The 24,197-nt window shown below is 37.6% G+C and overlaps 2 protein-coding genes across 3 annotated transcripts in view; both read left to right on the top strand.

The window, feature by feature from the left end:
• Nucleotides 1-358: 358 nt before the first annotated feature.
• drg2 (developmentally regulated GTP binding protein 2) lies at nucleotides 359-3,909 on the top strand. Of its 2 annotated transcripts, none has more exons than XM_043232144.1 (13): nucleotides 359-426; nucleotides 674-772; nucleotides 883-1,043; nucleotides 1,410-1,499; nucleotides 1,614-1,674; nucleotides 1,752-1,842; nucleotides 1,922-1,994; nucleotides 2,202-2,292; nucleotides 2,370-2,467; nucleotides 2,552-2,717; nucleotides 3,139-3,197; nucleotides 3,492-3,545; nucleotides 3,631-3,909. In XM_043232144.1, exons 2-13 carry the CDS (start codon nucleotides 709-711, stop codon nucleotides 3,715-3,717), a joined length of 1,095 nt encoding a protein of 364 aa, XP_043088079.1. In that variant the 5' UTR covers nucleotides 359-426; nucleotides 674-708; the 3' UTR covers nucleotides 3,718-3,909. The 2 variants fall into 2 exon arrangements, with proteins under 2 accessions (XP_043088079.1, XP_043088089.1); XM_043232154.1 differs by having other exon boundaries at nucleotides 363-556.
• Nucleotides 3,910-15,451: 11,542 nt separating this feature from the next.
• The window catches only part of myo15aa (myosin XVAa), a 29,018-nt gene continuing 20,272 nt past the window's right edge, over nucleotides 15,452-24,197 (top strand). Inside the window, exons 1-15 of the mRNA XM_043228918.1 lie at nucleotides 15,452-16,090; nucleotides 16,849-16,931; nucleotides 17,057-17,120; nucleotides 17,366-17,475; nucleotides 17,650-17,724; nucleotides 18,240-18,336; nucleotides 18,903-19,006; nucleotides 19,212-19,275; nucleotides 19,377-19,490; nucleotides 19,579-19,740; nucleotides 19,849-19,962; nucleotides 22,898-22,956; nucleotides 23,615-23,738; nucleotides 23,847-23,942; nucleotides 24,041-24,172. Of these exons, the coding sequence (XP_043084853.1) occupies nucleotides 15,467-16,090; nucleotides 16,849-16,931; nucleotides 17,057-17,120; nucleotides 17,366-17,475; nucleotides 17,650-17,724; nucleotides 18,240-18,336; nucleotides 18,903-19,006; nucleotides 19,212-19,275; nucleotides 19,377-19,490; nucleotides 19,579-19,740; nucleotides 19,849-19,962; nucleotides 22,898-22,956; nucleotides 23,615-23,738; nucleotides 23,847-23,942; nucleotides 24,041-24,172 (2,022 nt within the window). The 5' untranslated portion in view covers nucleotides 15,452-15,466. The remainder of the gene's footprint in view (nucleotides 16,091-16,848; nucleotides 16,932-17,056; nucleotides 17,121-17,365; nucleotides 17,476-17,649; nucleotides 17,725-18,239; nucleotides 18,337-18,902; nucleotides 19,007-19,211; nucleotides 19,276-19,376; nucleotides 19,491-19,578; nucleotides 19,741-19,848; nucleotides 19,963-22,897; nucleotides 22,957-23,614; nucleotides 23,739-23,846; nucleotides 23,943-24,040; nucleotides 24,173-24,197) is intronic.

The raw sequence follows: 24,197 nt of genomic DNA, 5'->3' as shown, positions 1-24,197 counted from the left end.
AAATGATTATAAAACAGCGATAGGTGTCTTCACGTGTCTTTATTCGAACGACCAATGGACACAATGTCGTAAATGAAGAACGACGTAAATGATGTGCTGATTCTTTGAAACGATTTATGTTCAATTGAATCGATTCCGTAGAAATGAGTCAGAATTGAAAACCAACCACTGCTATGCATGATAGGAACGTTTGTTGTAGATCATGTGTTGACCTTATGTCAATTATCCAGAGTGTGCCAACAACGGGTAAACATATCATGACTGATATTTTATTGTAAGTTTAGATGCTGTCTTAAAATATGTGTTCAGGAATTAAATGTGAAAGAATTGGTTTCACATCGGAACAATTTCTCTGCAGGACTGTCAGCCAGCAAGTGGGTGACGTCACCACCAGTCCATGCTGCAGAGTTCGTGCTGCTTAAATCTGTAATTATCTACACATTCACTTCTATAAATATACGAATGATCATATCTGTCAGTTTCCGAAGAGTTACGTTTATATAAAGAGCCGTTTGGCATAATATGTGAATGATATTTCAATCTGCAATAGTGTTTGGTAAGTTTGATAGAAGTGCCTGCTAGCTTAGCCTACTACTGACAACGTAGCCAGAAAGCAGATGGTCTGTACTATATGACTGACATATTTTATTTCACACTGTTGTAATGTTATCAGGCTTTACACAAGCAATATATCACGCTTAAGTGAAAATGGGGATCCTGGAGAAGATAGCAGAGATAGAGAGAGAAATCTCTCGAACACAGAAGAATAAAGGTAAGCCAAGATTTCATCTTTAAATGTCCCGCCAATGGCCTTTTTAGTTGCTTTCTATCTGTTTACTCCTAATCAATTAATTCCCGAGCACTTCCAAATTTGTTTTGCAGCAACTGAGTACCATCTGGGTTTATTGAAAGCCAAGCTAGCCAAGTACAGAGCCCAGCTTCTGGAGCCCTCAAAGTCAGCTGGAGCCAAAGGTGAAGGCTTTGATGTTATGAAATCTGGAGACGCTCGAGTGGCTCTGATTGGATTCCCCTCAGTTGGCAAGGTAAAAATGACCAAATCTGTGTGAAACGCTCTCATCAAAAACACTGTTAAAGTAAAAGAGATACCTTTCAAACAAACGTGTTTACCCTGTCAAACATCTCAGAAATTCACAACTGAATTCACATTTTTGGGCTTGTCACTGTACTGAACCACAGTGGAAAAGTATTGTCACATTTATAAATAATTACATTCTGCGAGAAATGTAATTTGTTTTTGATAAATGTTTTTTTATTTCCTCTGTATTCTGTTCATAATAGTTTTTTTGTGTTAATTAATTGTAATATACACTAACATTGTCTATTATTAATGTCAATGCTGTATTTTTACACTCAAAATAGACATGCTCTAATTTATGTTGTTTATGTAGTCTACATTTCTCAGTTTAATGACATCGACAGAAAGTGAAGCAGCTTCATATGAATTCACCACCTTGACCTGCATTCCCGGTGTCATCGAGGTATTATTTATTCCAAAAATTTTTTTTCTTTGTTTTTAGTGTGTATCTTATTTCTGTTTAAGAATTATAATTACTAACGTGATATTGGTTTCATTTTAAAAAATTACATTCTAGTACAAAGGCGCCAACATACAGCTGCTGGATTTGCCTGGTATCATTGAGGGGGCTGCACAAGGTATAGTGGTGCGTTTTACAGAGTAATGTACATTTGCATGTGTATTTTGGCATATTAAATGTGCGTTTGCTTTAAAGGTAAGGGCAGAGGTCGACAGGTCATCGCTGTGGCCAGAACTGCAGACGTGGTCATCATGATGTTAGATGCGACTAAAGGAGATGTTCAGAGGTGAGTTGGAGCGCTGGAGAAAGTTTGCTCTGTTTGACCATTGCTCCGTGTGTTTGACGATTTTTGCTTTGTCTTTTAGGGAACTTCTGGAAAAAGAGCTTGAATCTGTTGGCATCAGACTCAACCGCCCCAAACCAAATATCTATTTTAAGGTCAGTGTTTCAGTTTTTTTTATTATCTTAGTTTGTCTATTGATAAAAATATATATTTTAAGCGTCATTCAATAATTTAAAAATAACATTTTTGTCAATAAAAATAAGTTGACAACAATATGCAAATAACAAATATAGCTGCCGATTATTATTTAGTTTTTGAAATTAAGAAATGTATAACTTACCTGTGACATATCTATTTGTCAGCCTAAAAAAGGTGGAGGACTATCATACAATTCAACGGTTCCCCTCACACAGTGCTCTGAGAAGCTGGTTCAGCTCATTCTTCACGAGTACAGTATCCTTTAGCATTGTGTTTTCACTGTTTCATTTACTCTGATAATGAGCAACACGTCAGCCTTAACACGACCGCAGAAATCTTCAACGCTGAGGTTTTGTTCAGAGAGGACTGCACTCCTGACGAGTTTATTGATGTCATCGTGGGCAACCGAGTGTACATGCCTTGCTTATATGTGAGTGTATATTTCAATTCGAGCCTGATGCACAGCTTGTCAGTTTTAAATATGTCAGTAAGGTAAAGATTTGTCTTATTACAGGTGTACAACAAGGTGGATCAGATTTCTATAGAGGAAGTGGACCGTCTTGCCCATAGACCTAACAGTGTAGTGATCAGCTGCGGCATGAAGCTGAATCTAGATTATCTTCTTGAGCAGTTATGGGAGTACCTGGCTCTGATCTGCCTATACACCAAGAAAAGAGGAGGTAAGCTTTTTTTTGATCCTCAATATATAGTCATTTAATGTGCTTTCACCCTAAAACCTTTTTGGCCTCCTGTTGTCCAACACGATATAGGTTTTATATGTAATATATTTATGAGATTTCTTCAATATTACAAAGCAGCTTGTTTTGTATCAATATATTTCATTTACTAATTGTTTTTCTTTTCATTTTTTAATGAAACGAGTGTCTTAATTTGTTAATTATTTATTAGTGCTTCTAGTATAAACCTAAGTGAACCTTACGTTTGAATCCGTTTTGATTTTTAAATTATAATTTAATTTGTGGAATTTCCTTTCAGAGATGATCTTAAACACTGGAAGAAACTGCATACGTTTGAATTGTTGTAATTAGTGTTTCTATTGCCCTATTCTTACACTTTATTATTATTTTTATTGTTGTTAAGAACGGCCAGATTTCGGTGACCCTATAATCATGAGACGAGGAGCATCGGTTGAACATGTGGTATGTCTCTCTTTTGTTTTCCTGTAAAACATACTCTGGATATATACTTGTGTTGTCGAAAAAACATGTACAGTGTATTCAGTCCCCCTTCAATTTTCTTTTTTTTGTTTCATATTTCAATTTTTTTTTTAATAAATAAGCAGACATTTGTAAAATTCAGTTTTCCCTTTGTCATTTCACTTTGTATGGACTGCAGATTGATAAGAAATTTGAAACAATTGTAGTATCAAGCTGCAACATAAGAAAGTTTCAAAAACTGAATGCTAGTGCACTGTTTCTTCTTATTTCTTCCAGTGCCACAGAATTCACAGGACATTAGCTAGCCAGTTCAAGTATGCACTAGTCTGGGTAAGATCCGTCTTCACCTGAAGAGTAATATACTCCTGCTTTTGTTCATGTTTTTGAGCTCTGCTGCTGTCTTTCTGCATCGCAGGGAACAAGCACAAAGTACAGTCCTCAGAGAGTAGGACTGACACACATCATGGAACACGAGGATGTCATTCAGATTGTGAAGAAATAAAATCCAGTCTTCAGACCCACTACGGTATCAACGGAACATTTCATACATGCATAACCGAACATTTTTCTGTTGAGAGCTGCATCGTTTCATGGAACCTCATGAAAAAACCTGATCAACAATTAACAAGCGATTATTTTCTTTATGAAAATCATCTACCTGGCAAAATTCATTCTAATAAATAAGTGATATTCAGATCTTTGTTGCATTTATGTGTTTTGCATTATGAAAAAACTGTTCTTGGACATGTACAGTGTTCAAGACTAAATTAAAAATTTTAAGTTTGATATAATAAACTGAAAGTGAATGTTTGCCTTAAAACTGAACTGAGGATTTATCTTAAAAAATCTTAAACATTATCTCCTGGTTTTATAGACAAAACTAAAATGCAGTATAATAAAAGGCAATTCCTTGTTTCAGCTGAAAGAAACTAGCGCTGACTGACCTTTTAAAATATATCAGTGTTTTTGTTTTGTCTCTAGATGCACACCAGTATTTTACTTTCCTAAATGCATATTTATAAAAAGTAACCCATTTCACAGAGAAGGCTTAAACCTAGTCCTAGACTAAATGTAAATCTGAGCAGATTCAGCTGAAAGAAACTTACACTAAAACACGTCAGTGAGTTTGTTTTGTCTTAAGATGCACGCCAGTAATGCTTGTTTTTCTAAGGCATGTTTATAAAAAATACTGAAATGTCCTAATTAAACTACGGACTAATGCTGGCTTAAAGTAAACCCTGTCTTATGAAACATGGACTGTGTAATATTTTGCAACTTTACAGGGTGTTAACCATCTTTGTGAACGCTTTTGTACAAATGTTTAGATGTAAAATTTAGAGTCTAGTTATGTTTCAAGCCTCGAAAACCAAAATGGATCAGAGCTTACTCTTACTTGAAGAATTTAAACAAGTTGATCTGTCCCAGTGGAAGACAGCTCAAGAAGATACATCATGTTCCTCCAAAGAGCAGCAGCTTGTCAAATTTAAACACTGCAGTTCTCACCAGGTATGTTAGTGATTTTATTTTTCTTTTATGGTGTTTCAGCTAATCATTCAAATCCATTCAAAGGTTTGGTCCATCAGTAATGACCCAGGTGGAGAGCTGATGAGATGACGTTTAACTGCGCATATCCAGGGGTCATTTACACATTCACTCATACTGTCATACAAATACATGAAAGTCAATAAGCTTAAGAGTTTTAAATGCAGGATTCCTGCATGAACCTTTCGTTTATACATAAATGGTGAGAATGTTTTCTGTATATGATTACAGCAGAGCGCACCATTAAACTTCAGCTCACCACTTAAACATGGGAGGTGACTCAGAAACACTCCACAAGATATCAACGGGTAGCTTTCTGTATTCCTCTGAAAGCCTAGAGCTGCCCACTCTATTCATTACAGAAAACTAGTATAATAGATGACATTAAATATGCATGCTGAGTCACTCGGGCCGTACAACACAACGGACAAGTGTGGAGTGGGGAATTATCAAGCCATTGGGAAGCTGTTCCACTTCAGGCTTGATGGGTCTTTGTGTAATTAGCCTACATTTCAGAGCACAGAAATGATGAGCGGGATGGCAAGAAACTGTTTGGGAATAACTTGAGGAGTGACGTTTCTACGCTGGAGTTGCTTTGAATGAGTTCGGATGGAAAGATAATGGTAAGAAGGACGAGCTCGGTGCCAATGCGCTACGCTTGTAAACACGACACTTGATGCTGGGGCCATATGGTGCTGTGTGTGTGTGTGTGTGTGTGTGTGTGTGTGTGTGTTTTGCTCTCAGCGCCCTTGTGCTTCAGCTTTTAATTTCTCCATTCGTGAAGTTTTTTTTATCATAGAAATAATGTCTTGAGTAGGCGATTGCAATCTAACACTGTGAAATGTAGCTTTTATTTGGCATGTTGTAACTTTTAAGGAAGCTGCTTTTAAGCCTCTTTAAAACTGAGCAAATGTATTTTACTACAAGGCAAGCCTTGTAGTAAAATAAACTGCCTGTAAGGTTTTTCTTTTTAAGTTAGTATGGTTCCTAGTCATAGCAAGTATGAACAGAAAGTAAGAAGGAAACAGAAAACTCTTTTATCCATCTATCCATCTAGAAGAGTTCAGATGCCTCCAAGTGCTGTTTGAAATTTAATTCTAAATTAGTATTTTTCTCAAGTTCCTATTTTTATATTTAGTTATTTCGCTTTAATGGCAATGAACCTATTTATTGCCATTACAGTGAAATTGCTGATATACAGAGAACATTTTGTATCTGAACTCTTCATATGTGCAGTAGGCCTTTATCATAATAATACAATCAATGTTGGTATATGTTGGTATATATTGACCGTTTTATGAAGATCTATCGTGGTCTTTTGTTCTGACTAATGTTTTATCATATCTGTAAACTTACATTGTGTCATATTGTGTCACACAGTTGTTTAACTGTGAAGTGGTGAGCATGGAGATAATGGGAGCTGATACCATGAATTTCAGACATGGCATTTATTTCTCCTCTTCTCTAAAGAGCTTTTGCTGCCCCCTGCTGATCGGACAGTAAAATGTCAGGGAAAGTGTACGGCACAGCAGCTTGGCAGCAGAGAAACAACACTCATTCAGAGAAACACCTGCTGCACTTTTAGTGCACCTTAAAGGAATAGTTCAATATGTACTCACTTCCAGACAGTCCGAGATGTAGAAGAGTTTGTTTCTTTCTCAGAACAGATTTGGAGAAATTTAGCATTACATAACTCAATCTCCAGTGGATCAGCTGCAGTGAATGGGTGTCATCAAAATGAGAGTCCAAACCGCTGATAAAAATATAAAAATAATCCACAAGAAGTAATCCACACCACTCAAAACAAAAGCGTTTTATCTTAACTGCATAATCAATGATAATGCTTCCCACAGTTAAAAAGCCTATCTACTTTTACATATTTTAAATCTCCTGACATATTTGTTTACAACCATTTTCACTTAATCTTAAACTTAATTTTTCTCTCCTGATGCAGACATTATGCAGCTTTTCATTTCACAAGACATTCATTGATGATCGTGCGGCTCGCTTGTGTATTATTGTGATGTTTTTATCAGCTGTGCAGACTCTCATTCTGACGGCACCCATTCACTGCCCAAAGTTCCATTGGTGAACAAGTGATACGCTATATTTCATGTCCTGACAAACTCTTTTACAACTAGTGAAGTTGCAGTTTTTTCATATTTTCTTATTTTTGTCTGACAGTATAAAGGTACTATAATGAACAATTACTACTTAAATAAGTTCTTTAATATGACCTTCAGACCTCTGATAGGTCTGTTTATGATAATGCATAATCACCTCTAAAACCTGGAGGCAAAACAACATCTCTGTAGCCGCTGCCTGTTAGCCATTAGCTTGTGAGTGAGGAGGGGGTTTGTTTGCATGCAAAGTCAGACCTTTTGTTTCTAGAATAATAGAAATTGCATACGTACCAGCTTCTTAGAAGTACATAAAGACGCTTTGTGTCGTAAAATGCATGTGGCCCAAATCAGGAAACATGCAAGTCATATTACCATTGCTTTTGTCGTACATCAGCAGTTTGAGAAGATGACTGTTTGTATGCGGTCAGATTTTACATCTGAAAGAGAGCAATTAGGGAGAGGAACCACATAATAGATCAGCCCTTAGATCAACATACGAGTTAGTCAAGCATTGGTAAATGCAGCGCACTGAGAATGGATCTTATATTTCAGAACATTATATAGCGATGGACAAAGTATATGGATGTAGTAGTTTTTGAAAGCAATTTTTAAGGTAAGTGTTACAGCTATTGGTGTGATCATGGCGATATTAAAATAGACACATTATGTATGTTTATTTTTAAATGTACTTATTATTATAATAACAATTAAGTAGGCTTAATTACATGCAAGTTACCCAAAGCCAAACTCTAACCGTAACCGTATAGTAGGTATGTGTAGTTAATATTACTCACTACTTAAATGTATAATTACAGTGTAACAAGGATACCTTAACATAAAGTGTAACCTTAACATATTATAAATATTCATAAATAGATAAATAAACTGAGCTGATTCATTTGATGGTATTATATAAATATTACTTTAGTGCTTTAGTGCAAGTGCTTTTTTATGTTTTTTTACTTATATGTTTCTTTCATTATTTCCTTTATGGCCATTTATCACTATACGGTCATTTCTTGGGCATTTGACCATTATGTTATAGTCCCCAGATGCCCTTTTAAGGATTTCCCTTCATTATTTATTGATTAATAGCTGGCATTGCCAAGCAGGAGGAGGTTCATTACTAATCAAACACTTTGTTTGCTTGTGCGTGACAAAACTGCACTTGTGTAGTGTAGCTTAATGGTATTAATTTTGATAAAGCACGGAAACAGTAACGAGACAGTTTAACAAGTCGTGGTTTATTGTTGTTGCTTTTACTGTTACAGGGTAAGAAAAAGAAAAATGTAGCTTCTTCAGTGACGCTGGAGTCACTACACAACAACACAAACAAGAATTAATTGATCATGTATGAACACATTAATTTCAAAGGCTTGTGGATAACTGCATATTTTAGAGGCTGCTGTTGCAGTCATTTGACATTTCATGTGGAAAAGATGATGTTTGGCATTAATTTGTTTGGTGTGAGATTTACCACTTAGATAACACACTTCTAACCATTTATAACGCCACTGAAATTTAATCTAGTCCTCCCCTGAGCCTCTTGATTGTAACCTTACCCAGCACTTGGCCTAGGTGAATAGCTAGGCTTGGATTTAAACAGGTTCATTTAGGGTTTGGGGTATGCATTACGTCTCGCCATGAAGACTAAGCTATGCATCTACGCTGATATTTACATTTACCCTTATTAAGTATATTTAGTATATATATCAAGTATATTTAGTTCCTAATGAAAGTACTGCTGTATATATCCTGCTGAAAATAATCTGACTTCAAGAGTTTTAATATTGTACTGAAACAAAACAAACTAACTTGTTATATTGATTCTTTATTTTGCATTTTATTTATTTCATTGATAGTCTGATTTGTATTGGAATGGACTGGACGAGCAGCTCATAACCTCTTCTTCGACTTGTTTCAATGCATAACAGCTGAAGCTGATGCACTGTAAAGGCAAAATTACTCAACTTTAATTACACTGATAACCATCTCTTCTAGCAAGGAAAATGACAAACAAATGAAATCATGAAAAATATGGGTTTCACTTTATTTTGATGGTCCCTTATGAACATTCTGTTGACACTAAGCAACTTTCCACTTATATGTCAACTAACTTTCATTAGAGTGTTAGTAGAGTATTCGTGAACTGGTAGGGTCAGGGTTAGAAAAACCCTTTTTTGAAAAGCTGTCTATAGTCAGTAGAATGTCTGTTGGTAGATCATGACGATAAAGAGGTAGCAGATAATAATCAGACAGTTTACTCATACTCTAATGAATGTTAGTTGACATGTAGGTGCAAAGTTACTTATTGTCAACAGAATGTTCATAAGGGACCATCAAAATAAAGTGTTACCAAAATATGTTCAGTGCAAATGTCACTTACATCAGATATCACATGCATATGCATAGGGTCAAGAATATATGAAGTTAACAATGAATGGGGTCACTCTATATTTAGAACTCTTCCGATTAATATTTCATTATTTCTTAGTGAACTGAATACAGTCCAGCCATTAAGAATTAATCCCTACCAGTGTCATGAACTCTGGAATATTAAGTGGTTAACAGAGAAATAACAGTGCTTTTTACTATGTAAATATGCGATTCTAGTCTGTGACAACTTCTAAGAGCAAACATATTAAGGTACATATGTATAGTACAGTTGATATCATCATAATGTATGTTGATACTCATTTGAGATTTTCTCCTTCTCATAAAAATATATTTAGAAGTGTTAATTATTCTCCAAAGTCATAAACATTAAACATTTATCATTGCATTTATCATTGCCCGTCTAGACATTTACAAGCTGAATATATAAACTTTGTGTATATAATATACGTTCGCTCAAATGTTTTTGGTCTAAACAATAAAACAATTGTTGTATCAGTTAAGTTTAGTTCAAATAATTTCCCTCTTCAGTAGTTAGATGTTTAAAACATTTGCTTTAAATCAAATGATCACTGCTGCAAGTCACTGCTCAATCAAAAACAGAAAAGAAAACTTGTCTGGCACAATATATATTTGATTAAACATTTAACCTACCTCATATGAGATTGGGGAGACATTCCTCTTCGGTCAGTATCATTACCATACTTAGGTTCTATTTGGAAATGTCCTCAGACACAGTTTAGTAACAGCTCAGCCAACGTGCATTATTTATATAGGAATGAGCCAAACAGATAATGTTACCCTAAGTCAGTGTAGTTGATACATTTAAGGTGCCCTTCGCAACTATCTCGGGGAGCCCTCGCATACTTTGAGACACATGCATCTGAAGCTCTTGAAGGACACTACCTGCAAAACTCAAGAGGGCAAAAAGTGTAACAGGAGTACCTTTTTTAAGGCGTGAAAAAGCTTGTAGCACATGACAAAAGGGATGCTGACGTTCACGGATGCCTGTTTCATCTGTGGGAAATCTCTTGCCAAAATTAACACTACAGCCAAGGACACAGCTCTCTCGGACATTTCTGAAATATGAGGAATTCACCTGTAAGGTAGAGTCCTGAACAAAAGGAACTATCAGCATTTTGGCTTTTGTGTTAAATGAAATGCTTTTGTCCAGAGACAAAATTGCTCATATAATTACATTTTTTTTGTGATGTAATTGATCTACTTGCACTTTATACTCGCTTAGGCTTTGTTAAAGCTGTATTATGCATGGAGTTTTCTGTCACCGACCACCTATTTTTGGCACAGTGACATATATTAGCATGTTTTTTGGAGAATTATAAAATGCCACCAAAGAAAGCAGACAAAGCTGCACCTAAGAAAGGTGCAAAGGGGGAAGCAAAAGAAGATGCAAAGGCAGCAAAAGATGACAAGAAAGGGGGAAAGGGAGGCAAAGAGGCTCCTAAAGGCAAAGGGAAAGAGGATCCAAAGAAAGGAAAAGGAAAGGGCAAGCAAGCTCCTAGCGAATCTGAGGAGGCCTCCGAGGTGGAAAGGAGTGAGTTTGAGGAGGGTGAAGGGGATGAAGAGGATCTGCAAAGTGAGGATGATGGTGGTAAAAAGGGAAAAGGAAAAAATGCTTTGAAGGGAGCGTCCAAAGCTATGGCAGTGAAAGCTGTAGCTAAGCCAAAGCGTGGCCAGGCAGCGCAGGAAGAGAAGAAGCCACAACTTCAGCTAGGTAAAATGAAAGACATTAACCTGAAAGGGGCTTCATCAGCAATGATGGGCTTTGCTGTTCAGGGTCAGCAAAATGTACAAAAGAAAGAGGATGCAAAAGCTCATTTAAAAGGTGCTTCTAAAGTTCTCACAGGTCTGACAGGAAAGTCCCCGTTTTTTTCAAAGCCTGCCCCAAAGCAGTCTAAAAAGCTAAAAAGCACATCTAGGCTTTTCATGGGACTATCTGGCAGCAAGAAGAAAAAAGGTATGACACCAAAGGCATTACAAAGTACATCAAAGTTGTTTTCAGGTTTCGGAAAGCCTAAAGGTTCAGAAGATGGCAAAAATAAAAAAGAGGAGGGTGGAAGAACATTCTTATTACTCAGTATTGGTGGAAAGGCGAATAAAAATGCAGCAGCCACCTCTGGACTGGGAGGCAAATTCAAAGGCTTTTTTGGTAAAAAGAAAACTGGAGCTGCACAATTCAAGAGTAAAGGATGGGCTCTGGGGAAGATAGCAGGAGCAGCAAACTGGCTAACTAACAAATTCATCTCATCCAAAGCATCTAGACGACTGGGTCGCTCTGTTCGTTATGACAGGTCAAGTGTGGGGCAATATAACGGCTATCAAAATGGGGGATATGAATATGATGAGGGTGAGTTCAGCTATGAGGAAGATGACTATGTTCAAAGCAGTTACAGCAGAAATAATCCCCGGGGGCGGTATAGAAGTAGAAATCATGATAGCTATGGTCAGGGGCGCTACAGGGGACCACATCAGTATGACTATTTTGAAGATGAGTATTATGATTATCCTGAAGATGAATATGGATTCTATGATGAGGAGAACGAATACTATGATCCCTTGTATGAGGATGAGTATGGAGATGAATATCTTGATGAAGATTATTATGATCAGTATCAGTATGATGGAAGACAACCTTATGGTTATTATGATGATAGAATGGACTATGCTTACAGGCACCAGAGAGTTGATGAATTTGGATACCCTGTTGATGGTATGGAATACTATGATGAAATGGTTTATCCTATGGAAGATGAATTTGGCTACATTGGAAATGATGTGGAATATTATGACTATGGATACTATCCAGAACAGTTTGACTATTATGGTGATCAGCAAAATTATTATAGCCACTATGATGGTGTTTCAGATGCTTACATGATGTATCCAGGTTATCAAAATGCGTACAATCAAAACCCGTACATGTACAGCGGAGAAACTGCTGCGGTCTACATTGACCCTCAGATGGCTGTTAACCAGCCGTTTATGTACACGGTGGAGGATGTCATGGAGCCAACAGAACCCTCAGAAATGTACGGTAATGAATATGTTCAAATACCAACCGAAGGAATATTGACTGAGGATTCATTCAGATTTCCAAGGCCACAAGTTAAACTGTTTGGAAAAGAAAAACTTGAAATTTCAAGTCCAGTTTCTCAAATTCCCAGGAGTGACCTTGAGATGATTCAAGACCAATTTGAACACCAGCCATTTGTTTCACCTATGAGCTTTCCTCTATATACTCCACAGCAAACGGAAACTGTGCAAAGGTCATTATCTCCAACACCTGTTTTAATTCAGCAAACACCAGTACCTATGATACCACCTGGTAGTCCCATTTTAACTCGATCACCCCAAATACCATCCTCGCCAGTTCTTCAAGCAAGAACTTTTTCTTCTCCAATGCCAATACCAGTGTCACCTGTCCTAAGTAGACATTCTTTTGGACCTGTTGGACCCATACCAATCTCAACACCAGCATCTCCAGTTCTGTCTGCAAGAAGATTTGATCCAACTATGGTTGATCCAGTTTCTCCCCATTTAGTCTATCCAGATCCCATGTTTCAGAGACTTGATTTTCCACATGAAAATATCCAACCAATAACAATGAGACAGTTTAATCATCTCCCCTCACCGCAGCTCTCCTTAAGACAAAACAATTTTTCAAATCGAAGCAGCCCTATACCTCGCCACAGGTCTGATATGTATGAAGAAATGAGTCCGAGGCTCTCACAAAGGCAGTCTAGAATGTTTGGCCCACCGTCATACAACAATAATGCACAAAAGCAGTTCTCTCCTATTCAAAGAAGAAAATTTAGCCCCCCTTCTTCTCCACAACTGTCCAGAAGAGCACCATCACCATTAGCTTCTTTAAGGGGAAAATCTCCAACCCCCCAGAGAAAACCATTCGGTTCTAGAGCTCCATCGCCTCTTGTTAATGGAAGAGAGAGTCCTCCAATGTCTCCACGAGGCTCAATGAGAAGAAGAAGTCCTCCTTCTTCACCTAGAGCAACGCTGAGGCAAAGTGCTAGTCCTGCCCCAACAATAAAATCTCGTTTCAGGCCAATTGGTAGAAGCAATCAGGAGTCTTTCATGTCATCAAGATCTATGAGGAAAAGCTCTCTTTCACCACAACCATCATTACGGAGGAGAAGCCCTCCACTCTCTCCAACAATGGGCCAACACTCACCAGAGGAGAGCTCTCCATTCCCACCCCGCAGAGCCAAATCTCCCATCCAAAGACCTGTGTCTCCAAGACCAATATCCCCCTTTGCTTCTAGACCTCAGAGACCTCTTTCACCATCACCATCAGCATTTTCTGGCAGAATTCAACATGACCCACAACATCTGCCTACTCGATCATCCACACGTAGATTCAGAGGATTTGGTGGGAACAAAGTGCCAATGGGAACAGTTAAGCCATCTCCTGTCAATCCAATTTTTCAGAGAAAAGGTCATCGTGGTACTCCTCAAATGCAAAATGTCACTCCATTCAGGTCTTCCATTCATAATGCATCCATGGGCTCAGGAGCTTTGAATCAGAGCGCTCGATCATCCCCCATCATGTTGGCAAGGCAAGGTTCCAGACCAGCAGGGTTTCAGGACTCCAAGAGATATTTTCCACCTGGAACACCAAATCCACAAAGAGGTTTTCATAGACCTGTTGGCAGAGGGCGTCCTGTTGTAAGAGTACCAATAAATCCTGTTCCTCTCAGGCAATCAATAAGGGGCCAGAGCCATCCTCTTGTAATGAATGCTCAACCACTTTTTCCTCAACAGGTTCCAATAAAACAGCCTGGAGTGCCTTCACCCCAACTCTCTGTGAGACATGTCCCAACCCCTTGTCCATCACCTCAACTTTCAGTGAGAGCTGGTTCACCAATGTCTGTACGCTCCCCTTCGCCAATCCTCTCATCCTCTATACAGAGAAATGCTCTGCATAATGAATTAATCAATCGTGCCTCACTCAGATCACAGTATCCATCGAGTATCACTCCTCAACCTCAAATAATAACTGAATTTGCCCAGACAGTTGAACAAGGGTCATCTCCTCTTTTAACAAATGCTTTACAGAACCCAAATCTTGCTGCTACTTCATTTAGTTCACCTCTTCCAGGGTTTAAATCCCCAATGTCGCAGATAAACCAACGTCTATCGCAAACCTCTTCTCCAGGTTTAACAAATGCATTGCAAAATCCACTTCTCCGTAATGCCACGTACCGCTCACCTCTACAAATGTCTGCATCTCCTCACTCTATAGTGGCACCTCAGGAGGCTCAGATAACCAGTCAGATGTCTTCTCCAATGCTCTCTAATGCATTGCAAAACCCTTACCTACGTAATGCGTCTCTCTCTTCCCCGCTGCAAAGAAGCACATCTCCATATTCTTCTGCAGCTGCTCCGCAGGTACCGCAAAACATTTTGCAGTCTTCTTCAGCGCTAACCAATGCACTAAAAAATCCTCAGTTACGGAGTGCCTCATACATCTCACCTCTTCAGAGGAATACTTCTTTATATGCTCCAGTGATGTCACAACCCGAACAGCAAGTATCTGTTTTATCAAATGCACTTAAGAATCCTAACTTAAGAAATGCATCCTACACCTCTCCTTTACAGAGAAGTCCTACTCCTTTCCAGCAAGCACAGGAATATCCATCTCCTTTGTCAAATGCATTAAAGAATCCAAGCCTTCAAGGTGCCTCCTTTCGACTACCTGATACATCGATAATATCTAGAAATTTTGGAGGCCAGAAAGCGGAGACTACTCCATCTGTTCTATCAAATGCTTTGCAAAACCCCAGTCTCCGGAAAGCAACTTACAGGCTCCCAGATGGTACAATAATATCAAGAAATGAGCCAGCACAACCAGCTCAGTCTTCTTCACTGTTATCAAATGCTCTTCTGAATCCTAACATTCGAAAAGCAAGTTACAGGCTTCCAGATGGAACACTTGTATCCACTACCACTGATGAAGCTGCAGACACAAATTCCTCACCATACTTGGGAAGTGCTTTACAGAATATTAACCTACGTAAAGCCTCCTATAAACTACCCGATGGCTCTCTTTTTTCTCGAAACCAACCAGCAGAACAGTCATCCTCTCCACTTCTTTCAAGTGCTCTTCTGAATTCAAACCTTCGTAAAGCTTCCTACAGACTTCCCGATGGAACACTCATGACAAAGAGCTCTGAACAAGAACCAGAGAAATCAATTTCATCTAATTTGTCAAGTGCACTACAAAATGTTGGTAAGGCCAACTATCGCTTACCTAGTACCTCTGGCCTGTTTAGAAATCCAAAACAAGAGCAAGCTCCCCCCTCAATGCTATCCAGTGCCCTCCAGAACCAAAACCTTCGGAAAGCAACTTACAGATTACCTGATGGATCAATCGTGACAAGAGGTCAACCAGCTCAAAGTCAATCTCCTGCATCACCTTTTCTGGGAAATGCCTTGACGAATGTTAACTTACGCAAAGCCTCCTACAAGTTGCCGTCAACACTGGGACGTTCTCCAGAGGACCCAAGGTACGCAGTAGTGACCCCTCAGGTTCAGGGCCAGTCTGGTGAACACTGGGCTCAAAATCAAATACTAGATCTTCATGAACCAGATGATGTCTGGTCTTCAGAAAGAGTCCTCCCTCATCATACTGTTCAGAACCTCACAAAATGGTCCATGTATAGGGATGAAGAACTGGAGAATTTTGTCATCCCCGTGTTTCCTGGCCAAGAGACAGATAGCACCGAACCTGCATGGCTACCAGATAGAGAAGGTGAACCTCAAGGCAACTGGTATGACAAGGTAACATAACTGCCATATAATTGCTGCGTATATGAAGCCGTTGCTATCAAGATTTTTCCTGTGAAACTGTCATACACTAGATATAAATACACAAAAAATATCTGTGCCACTAAAATGGTGCATATGACTGATTTGAAGCTTCATATTAAAGGATTATTTCGAAAAATTAATCCACGTTTAAAACTATGAATCAAAAATAATGCCAGGCAATGTAAAATATCAAACAAATATACTATGACTTGTTTATTTAGTGGGAGTTAGGCTATATAGACTATGGATGACTAGATGGATAGATGGATGGATTTTTTTTTAAATTTATAGATCAATATAAAATTGAAATGACTGGGTAAAATCAAAACAAGAAAAATAGCCACAATGCAACAAAATATACCTGCCACGCCAGCTACACAACAGCACACAGGTATTATTTCAACAGACCTTAGTCAGTACCGGCATATTAAATTTTTTAGACAAGAATGAACAATGCTGTGAGAGAAAAAAATACAGTGTGTTCAACTGATTTAGCTGCATTACCAGTTGCTGATGAAATATCCTAATTTGATAAATCCATGTATGCAAAGGCTATAAAAATCTTGAGCCTGTACCTCACAGCTTTATTTTCATCTTTGTAAAATTCAATATGACATCAACCCTGACTAATGTCTGTAAGGAAATATAGTGTGAAATATTGGTCTCATATCATGATTGGTTAACACATTGTTTACACAATACATTTTTTTTACTTGAACTCTTTTTAGATGTACTCAATTAGAAGCCTGCCCACAATGCTGTACCGTGAATGTGCAGAGGAGGATGGCTTTGAGGACATGACACAGCTCGAGTATGAAATTACTGAATAAAATTAATGCTATTTAACTATAAAAACATGTAAAATATATATGATAACTGAAATTTTGTGTTCAAATCTAAAGTAAATGCTTTCGTAAAGAATGACTCTCTTTACAGGGAGCTGCACGAAGGTGCTGTTTTACTGAATTTAAAGAAAAGGTTCGAACGCAATTTGATATATGTAAGTAAACTGCAAAATCCACTGCATATGTGCATGTCTTAATTATAAATAAGCACAAAAATATACTGACATGTTTCTTTAGAACTAAAATATATGTATTTTGAAACCACTATATTAAATAAAAATATTATTGCCGTAAAATCTGCATTTCTAAGAACTTTAAAATGAATACAATTCTAATTAAATTAATGAATGAACTGTTATCAAAACAGATTATGGACAAATAATTTTGGTTTTCTTCCAAGACTTACATTGGAAGCATCCTGGTATCTGTTAACCCATACAAGATGTTCAACATCTATGGAACAGACATGGTTCTGCAACACAAAGGGCATGCACTTGGAGAGAATCCTCCGTAAGTTCATTCATTTATTCATTCATTCATTTATTCACAATATTAAATAAACAACTTAATTCATTTATATATTTTTGCACCTTAAAACTACTTCAATTTCTTATCAATGCAAGGCTAATTCTTTATATTGTACTTTTTTCTTTGTTTTTTTGTGCTTGTCCATTGTGCCCGCAGACATCTATTTGCTATTGCAAATGCCTCATACACAAAAATGATGGATGCCAAAGAAAACCAGTGCATTATTATCAGGTAGGATTTAGGTATTCATTTGATTATCTCACAGAATATTAGTGAACTAACCACTAACCTAACTTATAAAAATGTGTCATTGTCAGAATTCAAATAGCTGATCTATGTCCTGTCACCTCAAGTAGTCTTTTACACTGATGGAACCATCAGTGTCAGTTCTACTTGACACAACTGATCGTCTAGAACACTTTAAACCCAGCTCTGACGGAGATAGCTGTAAGGAAAGACTACTGATGTCTAGGCCATGATTGCACCAGCAGATCATGTCTCTGTGAAATGCACCCATGGCTGTTCACAGTAGCTGGAACGGCAGTCAAACTCGAGCGTTCGATTTCACCTCTGTCTGATGATCAGACACCTAGCTCATTACTTAAGTGCATAGCAAAAGACAAGGAAATCGGTTCCTCACATGCCAAGCTGCATTCTGTGCCAATTTAAAGTGCAATTAAGTAGTTAAACTGGTAATTTAGGGGTTACAGTCATCATGGGGTTTAAATGTGCTTATTACCTTTCAGTGGTGAGAGTGGCTCTGGTAAAACAGAGACCACAAAACTAGTTCTCCGGTACTTAGCTGCAATACATCACAAACAGAACATCACACAGCAGGTAAGAGTTAAGCTTATAAACTCTCTTAAAAATAATGAAAACCTTTTGTGTACAATGTGTAACTAATTTTTTCCTTCTTTTTGGCTTTTATGCAACAATACAGATTGAGGTATTGTACTTCTGTATGGCCTTCTCTTGTTTGTACTCTGTATGTCGCGTGAGCTGTTGCACTTTGTGATATGCAATATGCAAATGTTATGGAGTATTAAAAAATATTAAAAATGTAACAGAAGCAATGAATCATTTATAGAAATTTAAGTAAAATGACAACACAACAGAAAAAAGTGTTCAAGTGCTCATATGCACATTTTGTTATATAGAAACAGTAAATAATAACATTTGTCAAAGAACGGGTCTTTTAAAAAGTGTAGTTAGAAACAACCCCAAAAACAATGTTCCCAGAATGTCATAATGCAATATATACTCAAATTCAAGATATAATCTATGAATGCATACAGTGTCGCTCTTAAGTAAATTGTTTTAAGCATATAACATGAATTAACAGGGTAGTACTTTGGAGTGTTTATTGCTAAATCCTTCACACAGTTATGTATTTATTGCTTAATCTACAGATTCTTGAAGCAACTCCTCTTTTAGAGTCTTTTGGAAATGCCAAAACCGTACGGAACGATAACTCCAGTCGATTTGGGAAATATATGGAAATATTTATGGAAGAGTAAGTTCGACAATATCAAATCTCTTTACTGTGTTATGGATACACCTAAGAGGAAGCACTTCGGAGCCGGAGTGCCTTTACAACTGAAAGAGGATAACAGGGTCAAGATTAACACGAGTCTAGTTAAAAAGCCTTTATGTTGGCGTACATGGGTTAAGTTGCAAATTACATATTAATGCTTGTCTGATTTTCCTGCTTCAAACAGAGGGGTAATCAGCGGTGCCATAACCTCACAGTATCTACTTGAAAAGTCCAGGATTGTGTTTCAGGTATTTTTTATAATGCTCTTATGGAGATTTAAAAGTTCATTATTCAAATAAACCAATTCTTCCAATGCAGAAATCTGAAGTGATATTTTACTTTCTCTTAGGCCAAAGATGAAAGAAACTATCACATTTTTTATGAGATGCTTGCTGGCCTTCCTTCACAGCAGAAACAGTCTTTATACCTTCAAGACGCAGAGACGTATTATTACCTCAATCAAGTGAGGCCAGATCATTAAAGCATCAAAAATTCAGCGCTGTTGTTAGACTGATTTTCTCTTTTTAATGAATGCTCTTTTTGGTTACAAGGGTGGAGACTGTGAGATTGTTGGCAAAAATGATGGGGAGGACTTTCGCAGGCTCCTCAGCGCCATGGAAATACTTCACTTCAGTGCCGAAGACCAGAGCGGTATCTTCAGGATCCTGTCTTCCATCCTCCACTTAGGAAATGTCTTCTTCGAGAGATATGAAGTACAAAGAAACTCAGTCTATTGCTCACTTGGATTTCCCTCATGTTCATGTGTTATGGTGACCTTTTTCAGTGGTGCCATAAATTAAGTCAAATTCTTATCTTGGCAGACTGAATCTCAGGAAGTGGCATCAGTTGTGAGCGCTCAGGAGATCCGAGTGGTGGCTGAAATTCTGCAGATTTCCCCAGAGGGTCTACAGAAATCCATTACTTTCAAAGTCACGGTAAGAAAAAAACTGCTTGATTGTGGATTCAGTACTAAACGAAATATCATCACCTTTTACATTACACAGTTATATTTAATCATAAGTTTCTATTTTTTGATACGCTTTATATTCAGTTGTAATTTCTGCATGCTATCATATCATCCTTGTCATTGCAAGACTGATGTAAAGGTTTAAACGCTGTTTGATATACTGTATGTAAATGACAAAATCCAATGCATATTAATTAACATTAACATTAATTAACATTAATTACATTAATGAATTGAGTGACCTTTAATGACTTAATGTTTTAATGTTTTAATTTAATTTAATGTTTTACCCTCAGTTTCATAGACAATCTTAAAATATAGCAATTTCATTGTTATGCGTCAAGATACACACCAGTAGTGTATTCATCTAAGGCTTGTCTATAAAAGTTGCTTAAATGTCCTAGTTGAACTATGGCCTAAACCTGGTTTAACCTGAGCCCTGTCTGTGAAACCGGGCCTAAATATTATTGCTGCCTCTGCATATTGTGTTTCACATGAAGTGGCAGTGTTTGAGTTAGACTGGACTCAGGAGTCAGTGACTCAGCTCTAGACCTTACAGCTTTCTAGACCTTACACGACCTGCAGACAGACCTTACGTCAATGTCCCATGCCAAGTATCAACATACTGTAGTAAAGGATTTATCCATACAGATTTTTTTCTTGGAAACACAACCATCCAAATGCCAAGACTGTTCAATTAGATAGCAACCACAAGATACCAAGAGAAAGCCGCAAGTGGTGCGTAAAAGCCCCAAATCCCTCAGATAGTATAATGTGCCAAGTTGATTATGGCAGGGCAGCAGGCCATATCATTGTGGTAACCGGTGTAACCCAATCAGGGAAAACCCTAGGCAGAAACAGACATCAATGGGCCCTGAAGCCATATCAGCCTCCCATCATAGACTGTGTTACAGTCCTAAGTGTAGAATATAGCATCCAAACCTCTGCATGGGTGCCACCAAGAGGTCTGATGCAGTATTAACCCTGACTAACCAGTCTACTGTCTCTTAGTGCTTGTGCAGGAATTACAGCATCTTCAAAACCTAAAAGACTGTTCTGCTGTGAATACACTTTGATCAAAAGGACTGTGAAACAAGCTTTACTATTTAGAGTGCAACAGAGATCAGCAGACATATATTTTTCCCATTCATTTTTACCCTATAAGGCTTTGTTATTAGTTGCATATGTTACATTATTTAAAGCCATTAATTACAACATAACAGACATATGGCCTGTTCTACATAGCCTTGATAAATGAAAAAGTGCTATCCCAACGACATAATTTAAAGAAATGTTGAAATAATGTGCATGGGCTAAAGGCTTTGACTAAAGTAGCATTGATTACCGACCACGTAGGTCTCAGTATGCCTGACTTTAAATAATTTATCAATCACAGTAAGTTCCCCTATGAAGAAAATACAAGGGATATGTACTTCTGAGTCCCCACTGTTGCACTCTAGACACCAAAGAACATTATTGTATAGAATAGTTATGGTATTGACCAACAGGGGCTAACTCAACCATTCTAACTAGCCAAAGCTTGACCTTCTTCATCAGGTAAACCTGCCTTAAAATAATACCACTAGTTGAGCCAATGACATTGTCATTCTGATCGAGATCCAAAACAAACAATGTTATGACATTGTGAATGAGGGATGGACAAAAAGTTTTGCTGTTTACATAAGATAAGATGACAGAAAGCAGCTACAATTACATGCTACATATATATGCACCTGTTCCGGTCTTATTTATATCATCCATGACAACACATGGTCCAAAAGTAAAATATCAAGATGTATCAATTAAAACTAATAGAGAACTTATTCAAATGACTGCTTCTATTCAAACCTGACATATGTTTGAAACTATCTAAATTTCCACACCAACAAAAGGAAAAAGTTTTTAAAGTACCAGTAGTCCTTGTCCAGTATAGTTTCTGGAAACGAAGGAGCATCCAGAGTTATTTTTTTAAAGAACAAGATGTTTCCTTATGAACTCCATAAATTGTCCATCTGAGGTATCTAGAGTGGATTCCTCAGCCTTCCTCTGATGTAGATCATCAACATATCCGTGTTCTGTTTCAGCATCTTTCCTCACATCAGAGCCACATCAGTTCCTGATTTCAGAGGTCTCATCGAAAAACCTTTCATATGATCCTTTACACAGCATCTTGTTTCAGATCAGCCTTTGTCTCAGTTGGTCTTAGATAGAGCCAGTGCTCATCAATGTTCACTTTCCCATTGCCATGTTGAAATGTGCTAAGTCATTTAGGCTACTACTCATGGCTACAGCTACTGTGACACCTCTGAGGGCTTCTCAAAGTAATTTAGCTCATTCTTTTCATTAGAGAAACAGGTAGTACCTATGTAACAGGAGAGGGCCATACTCGAAGTCATTTCGCTTTGTCCAACTGAATTGCACAGTGATCTCATGCTACCGGCTTTTCTTATCTGATGAAACCATTAAAGCCCTGCTTTCAGACACTGACACCAGAATTTTATCCCGCTAAGAGACATTGGTATATCCAAGTAAATGAGCGAGCAGGGGAATTCTTCTAGCACCATGTTAAACTATTTAAGGAAAGATTTTTTATTTAAAGGCATTAATGTCATCAGCTGAAAGAGATTAGTATTGTCTTGCCACGGATGCCGGGTGTGTTTACATTTACCGACACTAGCGCTGTAGGCTGCTCCTCTTAAGGGTCGTATCAATTTCACCTGTCTACTGATAGTGCCTTGGCAGCATTTCATCTCAAAGAGATCAACAACATTTGAATAAAGCTGGTATCCAATGAAAATCATGTGTTTTAATATAAGAAAACATTTACACCTTACATTTACAACTTTGCTGCAATTAGCCTATTTCTGATTATTCCGTACTTTTTTTTTTTTTTTTTTTTACAGGAAACAATGAGGGAAAAGATCTTTACCCCTTTGACTGTTGAGAGTGCAATTGATGCCAGGTAAAAAAACTACAAATCATTTTTGTGCTAACCTAGACATAATTGCATATTGCATAAATAAACTATTGATATATTTATTTTTTTTATTTAATTATTAGCTGTATATTATCTAAAGCTTCATTGAAGTAAAAACTGTACTTACATATTAAACAATTGGATTTATAATGATTTTTCATCTTCTGCCAGTCTTCAAATAAGCCACGCCTCTCTTTCCATGATCTGGAGTGCAGTGTTGCCAAGTCCACGGTTTTCCTGTGGAATTGGGTTACTTTAACACTTATTTAACAATTACAAACCTTGGGTATAACATGGCCAAAATAATGTTTACAAAATAAAAAATGCACGTAAATACATTAAACACATAAAATACAAAAAACACAAATACAAAATAAAATTTAGCCCCTGGAATGTGATTTTTACTAGGGGGAAACCTATCTGAAAAACACGTATCTGATAGTTTTTATCAGAGGCATTGCAATGCATTCAGATGTATTAGTTTTAGCATTAGTGTCATGAAAAGGTCTATTCTGGCAGACATTCAGGGAGCTTCATGCTAGATGAAATGGAAAAACTGCATGCAGGGTTCTTTAGATTGTATTGTCTAACTACTGAGCATCGAGGTAATCAAATTATGGTAATTTTCCCTCTCAAACAACAGAGATGCTGTTGCCAAGATCCTGTATTCCCTTCTGTTCAGCTGGCTAACAGACAGAATAAATAGGCAGGTTTATCCTCGGAAAGAAGCACTTTCTATCTCCATCCTTGATATCTATGGATTTGAGGTATGCCCCATAACTTGTTTGCCCTAGGAAAAGAGTTTGCTAATACTCTACACTGCTGAAAAATTTTGTATTTCGTTCGACTGAATCCCACTTTTTTGTGCTATGTAGGACCTTACCTTCAACAGCTTTGAACAGCTTTGCATAAATTATGCAAATGAGTATCTTCAGTTCTTTTTCAACAGGGTCATTTTCAAAGAAGAACAAGTAAGCTGTCTTTATTCACTCTAATCCTCTGAAAACTGTAGATGAGTATATTGCCCGAGGTATGCATCTAAAAAATGATTTTCTTTTGAATATCCGAGGATGAATATAACAGAGAGCAAATCAACTGGGAAGAAGTGCCTTTCTCTGACAACCAATCCTGCATTGACCTCATTGCAGCAAAGCCACATGGGATACTCCGAATTCTTGATGACCAGAGCGGGTTTCCACAGGTGTCATTTCTTCCTAATGTTCAGC

This window comes from Puntigrus tetrazona, chromosome 3, assembly GCF_018831695.1.
Source record: "Puntigrus tetrazona isolate hp1 chromosome 3, ASM1883169v1, whole genome shotgun sequence".
NCBI lineage: Eukaryota > Metazoa > Chordata > Actinopteri > Cypriniformes > Cyprinidae > Puntigrus > Puntigrus tetrazona.
The sequence above is the reverse complement of the archived record's forward strand: the minus strand, read 5'-3'. Positions and strand labels throughout refer to the sequence as shown.

Coding starts and splice junctions, on each gene's coding strand:
- drg2 (XM_043232144.1), top strand. CDS start 709: ATGGGGATCCTGGAGAAGATAGCAGAGATAGAGAGAGAAATCTCTCGA. Junction 773..882: donor TCGAACACAGAAGAATAAAG/GTAAGCCAAGAT, acceptor TTTGTTTTGCAG/CAACTGAGTACCATCTGGGT. Junction 1,995..2,201: donor AACCAAATATCTATTTTAAG/GTCAGTGTTTCA, acceptor TCTATTTGTCAG/CCTAAAAAAGGTGGAGGACT.